Genomic DNA, 12,114 nt, shown 5'->3' with positions numbered 1-12,114 from the left:
ACAGAGATAGTGAAGTGCATTGTGGAAGAAACCATTTTGACTTTTCAATGTTTACCAAAATATTTTAAATGAAAAAAGCAGAATTAGAGCATTTTATTATATTTTTTAATTTTCTTTCTATATAGTTTCATGCCAGTGTAGTTTTTTAAATGAAAGTTATAAATGCTGAACAGTGTATTTTTATATCTTTCAATTTCTAAGCTCTCTGAAATTTTGCTACTTGGCAATGGTAGCCATGTCCTGTCATTTGATTTACAGTTTCAACAGTAAATTTGAAAGTTAAAGAATTTCTTTTATGGATATATATTATCATTAAAATACAGTTGACCAAAGTTAACTCTGATTTTTATATTTTAAATTTATTATTATTTAAAAGGTAAGATCTTTACCTGATGGTAACCCAATCCATACCAAACATTCAGGTATGGAATTTTTTATATAATAAAAATATTTTCTGGCCAAGTTTCAAGTTTCTAAGGTATACTATTTGAAAAGCGTTTTTTCCTCCGCCTTTCTAATAACTAAATTGATGTGCTTCTGAACTTTTAAATAAAGTTTTAATTTTAAAATAGTCAACTTACATGGCTATAATATAGGATTAGATTTTTTGACATCTTTTGTCTCTTATTCCCTCATCTTTGGTACTTTTTGTCTTTTTCACATTTCTTTACTATAATTTTCATGTTTAAGAAGAAGCCAATGTTCATGCATATACTCCATAGTCCATGTTAACCCAGAAGTCACAATTCTTTTTTTTTTTTTTAACTGTTCTATTGAACATAAATTTCAGCCACTGAAAAATATAAAACAAATGCACATCACTTGCAGTTATAAGACAAATGCTCTTACAACTACCACACAGGTCAGGAATGGAACTGCCAGTTATCCCCAGAAACTTTTATGGATACCAACCCAGCCACAAGCCTCTTTTCTCTTTCTGAAAGTAAGCAGTTCCTCTTTTATCTTTTATAGTTTATCACTCAAGTGCTCATCTTTTAAAACTATTGTTTAGTCTTGTTTTTTTTTTAAGTCTTGTGTTTTTCAGTCTAAAAGTTCTTTTTTCCATAGTTTTTTCCCCACTTTATAATTGTTGAAGATCCCCAGTCATTAACCTGTAGAGTTTCCAACAGCCTGGGTTTTGCTGATTATAGTCTCATGATGTAGATAAGCATGTTTTCTCCCTCCTCTGTATTTCCTGCAAATTAGTAGTCACATATAGAGGCCTAACCAAAGTCAGTTTTGCTTGTTTGTTTTTGGCAAGACTGTGGGTGATACTGTGTTCTTTCATCAGGAAGCACAAAATGTCTAGTATCATTCTGTGATGTCAGTAACAGTTTTGATGCTTCAATTCCCTATATATTAATACATTAGATCATGCAGTGTATTGCAAAATGGTGATATTCTTGTTCTCTCTCTCTCTTTTTTTTTTTGGTTTATTGGCTGGAATACAACCCCTAAACTGCTCTTTGGTTAGTTATAGTATGTATAGAAAAGGTAGAATAAATGCTTGATTCTTCACCTTTGTTTACCAGTTTTGGAAATGAGTTGGCTCTCTTTCAGCTTCTAAATGTGAATAATTTTTTGTTATTGTATCATTTTGAACTTTTGAATTTAAACATTTGACACGTTTCAATCCATTGCCGTTTTTATCCTTATTGAAGTTCATATTATCTCACATCTGGCTGGTGAGATCCTTTTCAGACTCCCAGAGTTCTTTTAACATGACAAATTTTATACTTTTTACAGTTTTCTTTCAAGTATAAGGTGTTCTAGGCTCATCTTTTGGATGGATGGGAATTATGAATTTATCCATGAGGATGCTGTGAACCAGTGGTTGTAAACTGGTACCAAGGGGCCAAAAGTAGCCACTAGCCATGTTGTCATTTCTTTTTCTGACAAAAGAAACAAACACGTCATTGTTCAACAAAAATAAATAAATAAAATATTTTTAACATTTATTATGTGCCAACTGTTTTACTAATTTCTGGGAATATGGTGGTTAGGAGAGATAAAGTTGCCCTCAAGGAATTTATTATATATGTAACATACATAATTTATTATACATACCTATGTTATAATCTGATGAGGAATAGCAAACCAGCCAAACACTACGTTAAGTAACCTTGTAGGACCCTAGGATGGTGTGAGAGTCTTAGATGGGACCTAACTCAGGGTATTGGAGGTCAAAGAAAGATTTGCAAGTAATATATTATTTAATCTCTTATTTAAAATGTAAGTGTTGCAGATGAAGAAAGATAAAGAAAAATTACTCAAGGCAGAGAAGGTGTGTGTGTGTGCATGTGCACGTGCGCATGCTCAGTTGTGTCCAACTCTTTGCGATCCCATGGACTGTAACCTGCCAGACTCCTCTGTCCAAGAGATTTCCCAGGCAAGAATACTGGAGTGGGTTGCCATTTCCTCCTCCAGGGAGAGAAGGTATAGGTAACCCTGATTTCCCTTAGAAAAGCAATCAGCATGTCTGAATTGAATGTATTCTGTTCCAAAGCTTCCAGAAATCTGACCTTGTGTCCAGTCTTTCTGTTACCACTGCCTTTTCTCTTGCCAGAAACATCCACAAGTAATATTTTCTCCACAGAACTCAAGTTTAAATTGGAAACAAGACATTTCTTTCCTAATCCATACTGGATGAATTGGTATCACTTAATTTCAATTTTTTTCCCCTAAGATGAGTTTTCCAGAATCGATCTTGCTAGTCTATCTTATTAGTTGGCATTAATTATCATAATATTTACCCCTCCACTGAACTGTCTTTTCTAGCTGATATTCATACTTAATTGCAGCCTTCTTAACTTTTAAAGATATGATTTTTCTACTTGTCTTGCTTTTTATTCCTTTTTCCATGTCAGAAAAAAACACTAAAATAACTATCTGTGACAAAATATAAGGAAAGTATAATTATTAACTTATATCAGTATTGAAACTGATCCTGATGAATTTCATTCTAATGTATTATTTGAGAAAGAATATTGCTCTAACATTTTAGAGCAACATCCTTGGCTTTTTCTCAGCACAGACTTATTTAACACTGGTCCATTTTTATTTCTTGAAACAACTGTTTTAGACTGCTAAAGTATAATTTCCAAAAAGGTAATATTTTGATTTTCAGGCACATATTAAATAAACATAGGTCAAAGATTTTATTCAATTCATTAACTAATGATAGAACCAGTAAAATGTCAAAATAAATTCAAAGAACATTTGATCTATTTATAGACAATTGAATATGGGAATGTTAGAATAAGATAGTTGAGTTTGATGTAAAACTAATTATTATCCTGTATATTAAGCTGTAACCTGTGGGTTTTTTTTTTTTCTTTTTTACCCAACAGAAGAATTAATGTGTAGTTAGTAAACAGTGAGTCTAACAAAGTACATTCTCCTAATTGTTGGGTGACTCTGTGTCCCATATGACACTTAAAAGACCTGTTACATATATTTTTGTCTTTTTTTTCAAGTTTTGAATGATTCTGAATATGATTTTAAAAATTTCTTAGACTAGATTAGAGAATTTTCTTTGGGTCTGAGGATTGTTTGTGAATAATTGATGAAGTAAGCTTTATTTTAGTATACTTTGTAAGTTTTGCATTCCATTGTCCGACAACTGCATAACAATCTTTAATATTGAAAGATATTAAATTAATTAATTTTGAGGAGAATAAATCATTTTAACTGGACATCAAAGGAAGGCAAAGGGAATTTTTGTATGCTTAATAAATTTAAAGTAATTTGCTATGGAATAAACTCCCTATATTATTTGTGTTCCCTAGGGTTTTCCTGGAGATATTGGGATCCCTGGACAAAATGGCCCTGAAGGATCAAAGGTAAAGAAAAAAACAGAAAAGAAAGGAAAAAAAAGAAGAGCATGGTATCTATAGTTTTCTACTCTCAAATCTCCATGAATGGGTAAAAAAATACTTTAGAAATATCAGAACATTTCTGAATATTTTTGAGCTGTCTCAAGTACATTTTAAAAAACCTTTTCGACCTTGTTTCAAAATAATCAGGAAGTAGTTTGCGTGTCTGGTTGTTTTTTTGGTGTCAAAAGACATACTCCTAGAGTAGAAGTATGTTTATACAGTCTCTTGGGTTTAGGTTATTGGAAATGATTTTCCTGGTTTGGTCTAGGCTTAGATTAGGATGACAGTATTTGCAAAGCACATAAGTAACTGAAAATGGATTTCTTTTAAGAGGTGAAAAAATTTAAAAAGCCAAAAATCTATGGCATACACAAAATAGGTAAGAGTATTCTGACCACTAAAACCAATAAGGTATTTAGGGCCCGTAAAATATCCACTGATTAAAATAAAGAAAGCCCATGGAGTTCTAGAATTTATACATAGCACAAACTACCAGAAAAACCTGGTCATTTCTAACTTCCTTTACTGTTACTGTGTATATATACTAAATATTATCCATAGCAAAACTTTAAATACCAGACTTCCCAAGCAGGCTGACATAGAATGAGCATTGTAAACAAATAAAGCATTGTGAATAAATACACAGAATGATGAAACAGCCAGAAGTTTGGAGAACTGGCCTGTTATGAAGTATAGCTGCTGCAGAAGGTTATTAGCGTGAGTAGAGAGGAAGTGTTAGGGAATGAAGCTGAAAAGGATATTAATATAGCTATATTTGTTAGTGTACTATAGTGGCAAGTCCTAAAGTTCTATAGTAAATGTTTTGGAGACACCTCCTTTAATCCTCACAACCGTTTTATGAGGTAGATATTACCCCCATTTTATAGATAGTTAACTTATTCCCTCACAGTCACATAACTTTTCAAGTGACTAAGACAGGATTCTAATCCAGACATGATTTCAAAGTCAGAGCTCTTAACCACTTAGTTTGAGGATTAAATTGTTGGAAAGATTTAAGACCATGTTGAAGAGTCTCTCCTTCTTCCATGGGTATCATGAAGTAATCAACAATTTTTAAGGAGCAAAGCATTGTAGGTGATTTATGTTTTATAAAGATACCTCTTATGTCACCATGGAGAATGGTTTAACAGGAGGGAAAATGAAAGCAAAGAGATGAGCTAGAAAAAGCTGGAAAAGAAGTTATAAAGATCTGAAGTGTAATAGAACATTCATTCAATCAATAAATATTTACTGACTGCCTCTTATATGACATCCATTGTGCTAGACAAGGGCTACAAAAGTGAAAAGTCCTGCTCCCTGTTTTCAAGAAACTTATAATCTAGAGGAGTATATGTAGGAAATCTTTTATAATAACCATGTAAATAGCATATAATATGTGATACTGTGTGAGTACAGGGTTAGGAGACTCAGATTGCACTTGGTAGAGAAGGTAGCACTTGAGCTGACATGATGAATGAATAGGAATTTGCAGACAAGTATGCATGCATGGCATTATATATAAGCGATGTATGGCATTCAGGAAAAGGAAACTTGTGAGAAGATGAAGGTGCAGTATTTGAAACATATTGTAATGAAAAGTTATTCACTGTTTATGTGAAGTTCAAATTAACTGGACATACTGTGTGTTATCTGGCAACACTACTGGCCACCTGTCAACTCCCCCCATATATACACAACCGTATTTCCTCCTCCCTTTCTGTCTCCGTAGAAGAGGTATTCCTCCCCTTCCTCAGTATGCAAGTTTCATATACGTTTTGTATCAAACCCTCTCCTGGCTCCTGAATGACTTCATGCCATCAATTATCACCTTTATCCTGATCTCTACTGTGACTCAAATTTCCCCACTTTGCCCTTGAAACCATTTTCACTGCTAATGTTTTAGTTTAGGTCCTATTTATTCTTCACCAGGACTAGTGTAGTTCAGTTCAGTCACTCAGTTGTGTCCGAATCTTTGCGACCCTATGGACTGCAGCACATCAGGCTTCCCAACTTACTCAAACTCATGTCCATCGAGTTGGTGATGCCATCCAACCAGCTCATCCTCTGTTGTCCCCTTTTCCTCCTGTCTTCAATCTTTCCCAGACTCAGGGTCTTTTCCAATGAATCAGATCTTCGCATCAGGTGGCCAAAGTATTGGAGCTTCAGCATCAGTCCTTCCAATGAATATTCAGGTCTGATCTCCTTTAGGATTGACTGGTTTGATCTCCTTGCAGTCCAAGGGACTCTCAAGAGTCTTCTCCAACACCACAGTTCAAAAGCATCAATTCTTCGGTGATCAGCTTTCTTTATGGTCCAGCTTTCACATCCATATGTGGCTTCTGGGAAAACCATAGCTTTGACTAGACAGACCTTTTTCAGCAAAGTAATGTCTCTAATTTTTAATATGCTGTCAAGGTTGGTCATAGCTTTTCTTCTAGAGCAAGTGTCTTTTAATTTCATGGCTGCAGTCATCATCTGCAGTGATTTTGGAGCCCGAGAAAATAGTCTGTCACTGTTTCCGTTGTTTCCCCATCTATTGCCATAAAGTGATGGGACCAAATGCCATGATCTTAGTTTTTTGAATGTTGAGTTTTAAGTCAGCTTTTTCACTCTCCTCTTTCATTTTCAGCAAGAGGCTCTTATATTTTAAATATAGCAGTGCATACTTGTCTGTCCCAAACTCACAATCTATGCTTCCACCACACCTTTCCCCACCGGTAACCATAAGTTCATTCTCTAAGTTTGTGAGTCTGTTTCTGTTTTGTAAATAAGTGCATTTGTATCATTTTATTAGATTCCACATATAACTGATATCATATGATATTTGTCTTTCTATGACTTACCTCATTTAGTATGATAGTCTTCACATCTATCCATGTTGCTGCAAATTGTGTTACCTCATTCTTTTCAGTGGCTGAGTCATATTCCACTGTATATACATACCACCTTTCCTGTATTATCTGGACTTCCCTGATAGCTCAGTTGGTAAAGAATCCATGTGCAATGCAGGAGACCCTGGTTCAATTCCTGGGTCGGGAAGATCCGCTGGAGAAGGGGTAGGCCATTCACTCCAGTATTCTTGGGCTTCCCTTGTGGCTCAGCTGGTAAAGAATCTGCCCTCAATGCAGGAGACCTGGGTTCAATCACTGGGTTGGGAAGATTCCCCTGGAGAAGGGAAAGGCTATCTACTCCAGTATTCTGACCTGGAGAATTCCATAGATGGTATAGTCCATGGGATCACAGAGTTGGACATGACTGAGTGACTTTCACTCCAAAGACATTTAGGTTTCTTCCATGTCCTTGCTATTTTTTTTTAACTTATTTATTTTTAATTGAAGGGTAATTGCTTTACAGTATTGTGTTGATTTCTACCAAACATCAACATGAATCAGCCATAGGTATACCCATGTCCCCTCCCACCAGAAAACATGTCCTGGCTATTGTATGCTGCAGTGAACATTGGGGCACATATGTCTTTTTGAATTATGATTTTCTCCAGATATGTGCCCAGGAGTGGGATTGCTGGATCATGTAGTAGCTCTATTTTTTCTTTTTAGTTTTTTTTTTTTTTTTAACTTTACAATATTGTATTGGTTTTGCCAAACATTTCTTCAGGAACTGTCATACTGTTCTCCACAGTGGCTGGAACAATTTACATTACCAAACTGTGTAGAAGGATTCCCGTTTCTACACACCTTCTCCAGCATTGTTTGCAGGCTTTTTGTTGATGGTCCTTCTGACTGGTGGCAGGTGTTGTCTCATTGTAGTTTTGATTTGCATTTCTCTAATAATTAACAATATTGAGCATATTTTCATGTGTCTTGGCCATCTGTATGTCTCATTTGGTTAAATGTCTGTTTAGATCTTCTGTCCATCTTTTGATTTCGTTTTTTTTTTTTTTTTTTTTATTGAGCTGCGTGTGTTGTTTGTAAATTTTGGAGGTTAATCACTTGTTGGTCTCTTTGTTTGCAAATATTTTCTCATATTCTGTGGGTTGTCTTTTGGTTTTGTTTATGGTTTCCTTTGCTTGTGTAAAAGTTTTGAATTTAATTAGGTCTCACTTGTTTATTTTTGTTTTTATTTACATTACTCTAGGAGACAAATAAAAACATATGCTACTGAAATTTATGTCAAAGAATATTCTTCCTATGTTCTAAGAGTTTTATAGTATCCAATCTTACATTTAGGTCTTTAATCCATTTTGAGTTTATTTTTTTGCATGGTGGCAAAGAATGTTCTAATTTCATTTTTTTCCACATAGCTGTCCTATTTTTCCAACACCACTTACTGAAGATACTGTCTTTTCTCCGTTGGGGTGTGGGTTTATTCCTGGACTTTCTACCCTGTTCTTTCAATGGATGTTTCTGTTCTTGTGACTATAGTCTGAAGTCAGGGAATGTGATTCTTCCAGCCCTGTTTTTCTTTCTCAAGACTGCTTTGACTATTCAGGGTGTTCTGTGTCTCCCTACAGATTTTAAGATTTTAGTTCTAGTTCTGTGGAAAATGCCATTGGTAATTTGATAGGGATTGCACTGAATCTGTAGACTGCCTTGACAGTATAGTCATTTTGACAATGTTGATTCTTCAAATACAAAAACATTTATATTTTTCCATCTGTTTGTGTCATCTTCACTTTCAACAGCATCTTACAGTTTTTGGAGTACAGGTCTTTTGCCTCCTTACATGGGTTTATTCCTAGGTATTTTATCCTTTCTGTTGCAGTGGTAGGTGGGATTGTTTTATTAATTTTTATTTCTGATTCTCCATTGTTAAGGTATAGAAATACACAAGATTCTGTGTATTAATTTTGTATACTGCAACTTTGCCAAATTCATTGATGAGCTCTAGTAGTTTTCTGGTAGTATCTTTAGGATTTTCTGTGTAGTATTGTGTCATCCACAAACAGTGACCATTTTACTTTTTCTTTTCTAATTTAGATTCCCTTCATTTTTTCCTTCTCTAATGGCAATAGCTAGTACTTCCAAAACTAAGTTGGTTAAAAGTGGTAAGAGTGGAAATCCTTGTCTTGTTCCTGATTTTAGAGGAAATGCTTTCAGCTTTTCACAGCTGATTGTGATTTATCTGCAGTTTTGTCATATGTGGCCTTTATTATGTTGAGGGATGGTCTCTTTATGCCCACTTTCTAGAGAGGTTTTTTAAAAGCATAAATGGATGTTGAATTTTGTCAAAGGCTTTTTCTGCATCTATTGAGATGGTCATATGGTGTTGCAATTTGTTGATGTAGTGTATCATACTGATTGATTTGCACATATTGAAAGATCCTTGCACCCCTGGGATAAATCTAAGTTGATCATGGTGTATGATCCTTTTAATGCAACACTTTTTATTTTATACATAGTGGTTTGTACCTCTTAATTCCCACTCCATCTTGCCCTCAACTCCTTAATTTAATCTTTTAAATTATGCATATCATACTAGGTGAAGAACATAGGATAACTTTGTAAATCCTCTTCAGTTTGTAAATTGTGTTTCTCATAAATTTTCATTAAGAAAAATGTCAGAACTGAAGAAAGCCAGTTGACCTCCTGAATACTATCATAATACTAATCTTTAAAACTTCCTTCCCGTTACTTTCTTCAGTTTTAAAATTACAATATTTAAAAGTGTGACAGAGACCTGAAGGCCACATATTTTAATGAATATAAATGGTTGAATTTCCAGTGAGTAGTAATTACTTTTTGCATAACTTTATCTAAATTTTTTCAATAATATGAGTTATGGCCTCATTAGCACCAACATTATGAGACTAACTGTTTTTCTACACATCACTGAATTTTAATATCTTAGATGATTTAATCAAGAGAACCAGAAAATTTTAAAAGAAGAGGAGTATGATTTTATGTTTTCTAGGTTGGGAAGGGTCTGTTTTTGTCTTCTTTTTCCATCTTTCCTATTTGCCTTGAAATTGTTCTAGAAATTCTAAAATTGGAAAAATAGAGCCATACATATTGACCCTACATGATGTGTTTCTTAGGTTGTATACATTATGACATGGAAACATCTTAAAACTTTTTATTTTCATGTATATATCTTATTTGGAAAGTGAGGACAGTGTAAATTATTAAAGTTCTGTTTAGGCTATGTAAATTAGTCATCAAGAAAACTATGTGCACTCTCTTTGAAATACATGGTTATCCTATTTGCAAACAAAATGTGTTCCTTCCAGAGCAATTTGGCACAGCTCTAAAAGAAGCCTTTTATTTTCTCCTCATTTTCTGCCAGTTGAATAAAAACCTCAAACTAACATTGGAAACTTGTGTTAATTATGGTTCCATCCACTGTGGGCTTTTGTGTGTATGTGTGTGTGTGTATAGTTACAAAACATACTTCAGCAAGCCTTCTTGAGAGCTTCCCAATTTGGCAACTGCTTTCATGCATTCCATAACATTAGCAAAACCACATCCCTTGCTGCTTACTGCAGAAAGTGAGTACCCAGTAAATATTCTCTGTTCTTCAGTAAACAGAGGAATGACTTATTTGTTGCCATAATGGTTTGTGTTGTTGCTTTGGCTATGGAATTAAGAGTGCTAACAACAAGCTGTTCCTGTCTGTTGTATAATATCCCTGTTTTTAGAAAAGTCCTATTTGTGAGGTTATGTTACAGAATATATGGAAATAATTTTTTACACTGAATTATTAAAGTATGTTATATGCTTACCTGTATATAGGTGAGCTAACTTGCATTCCTAAATAGTTCTCTGAGATCACAGCAACCCCACCCTGAATAGGCACATTCCAAAGTCAAGATTTTGTACATAGACTTCCTATTTTAACCATTTGATTTTCCAGGCAGCATTTAGTCAGCTGAGAAGTATTTATTGAGTTTGTACAATGGGCAATGGACTTTGTTAAGCAATTACTTGAAAATAAGATGAAAACTAAAAATAAAATCTGTGACAAATCTAGACACCATATTAAAAAGCAGAGACATTACATTGTGAGAAAGGTCATACAGTCAAAGCTATGGTTTTTCCAGTGATCATGTATAGATGTGAGAGTTGGACCAAAAAGAAAGCTGAGAAGCAAAGAACTGATGCTTTTGAACTGTGGTATTGGAGAAGACTCTTGAGAGTGCCTTGGACAGCAAGGAGATCCAACCAGTCCATCCTAAAGGAAATCAGTCCTGAATATTTATTGGAAGGACTGATGCTGAAGCTGAAGCTCCAGTACTTTGGCCACCTGGTGAAAAGAGCTGACTCATTGGAAAAAAACCCTGATTCTGGGAAAGATTGAAGGCGGGAGGAGAAGGGCACGACAGAGGATGAGATAGTTGGATGGCATCACCGACTCGATGGACATGAGTTTGAGCAAGCACCAGGAGTTGGTGATGGACAGGGATTTTTAAGTATATAGTACAGTATTAACTGTATGCATATTTTTTGCACCAAAAATCTCTAGAATGTTTTCACCTTGCATAACTGAAACTTTGTACCCATTTAACAGCAACTCCAATTTCCACCTCCCACAAGGCCCACAACCATCATTCTTTCTGCTTCTATTAGTCTGACTGGGCTTCCCTGATGGCTCAGACGATAAAGAATCTACTTTAGATACTTCGTATAATTAGAATTATGCAATATTCGTCTTTCTGGGACTGGCACATTTCACTTAGCGTAATGTCTTCAGGGTTCGTCCATATTACGGCCTATGTCAGAATTTCACTCTTTTTGAAAGCTGCATGAAAATAGTCCCTTGTACAATTGTTTAAAAATCCACATTCTATCTATCCACTCATACATCAATGAACATTAACATTGTTCCACTTATGGGCATCACTTGGACTGCAGCACACCAGGCATCCCTGTCCATCACCAATTTCTGGGGCTTGCTCAAACTCATGTCTGTCGAGTCGGTGATGCCATCCAACCATCTCATCCTTTATCATTCCCTTCTCCTGCCTTTAATCTTTCCCAGATTCAGGGTCTTTTCCGATGAGTCAGTTCTTCACATCTGGTGGCCAAAGTATTGGAATTTGAGCTACAGCATCAGTCCTTCCAATGAATATTCAAAACTAATTTCCTTTAGGATTCACTGGTTTGATCCCCTTGCAGTCCAAGGGACTCTCAAGAGTCTTCTCCAAAACCACAGTTCAGAAATATCAATTCTTCGGTACTCAGCTTTCTTTATGGTCCAACTCTCACATCCATACATTACTACTGAAAAAACCTTAACTTTGACTAGACAGACCTTAGTCGGCAAAGTAATGTCTCTGCTT

The 12,114-nt window shown here is 35.0% G+C and overlaps 1 protein-coding gene across 28 annotated transcripts in view; it reads left to right on the top strand.

The window, feature by feature from the left end:
- Nucleotides 1–12,114, top strand: part of COL24A1 (collagen type XXIV alpha 1 chain) — a 401,096-nt gene that overhangs the window by 183,553 nt on the left and 205,429 nt on the right. For all 28 annotated transcript variants that reach the window (XR_015160374.1, XM_086390890.1, XM_086390884.1 and 25 more), the window contains one exon: nucleotides 3,789–3,842. Coding sequence is in view for 27 of the 28 variants with exons in the window: in XM_086390890.1 (XP_086247016.1) it covers nucleotides 3,789–3,842 (54 nt within the window). In the remaining variant the exon portion in view is untranslated. The remainder of the gene's footprint in view (nucleotides 1–3,788; nucleotides 3,843–12,114) is intronic.

Source organism: Bos grunniens, chromosome 3 (genome assembly GCF_055505025.1).
Source record: "Bos grunniens cultivar Pamir isolate PY7600 chromosome 3, Bosgru_T2T1.0, whole genome shotgun sequence".
Lineage (NCBI taxonomy): Eukaryota > Metazoa > Chordata > Mammalia > Artiodactyla > Bovidae > Bos > Bos grunniens.
This window is presented reverse-complemented; position numbering and strand designations above follow the sequence as displayed.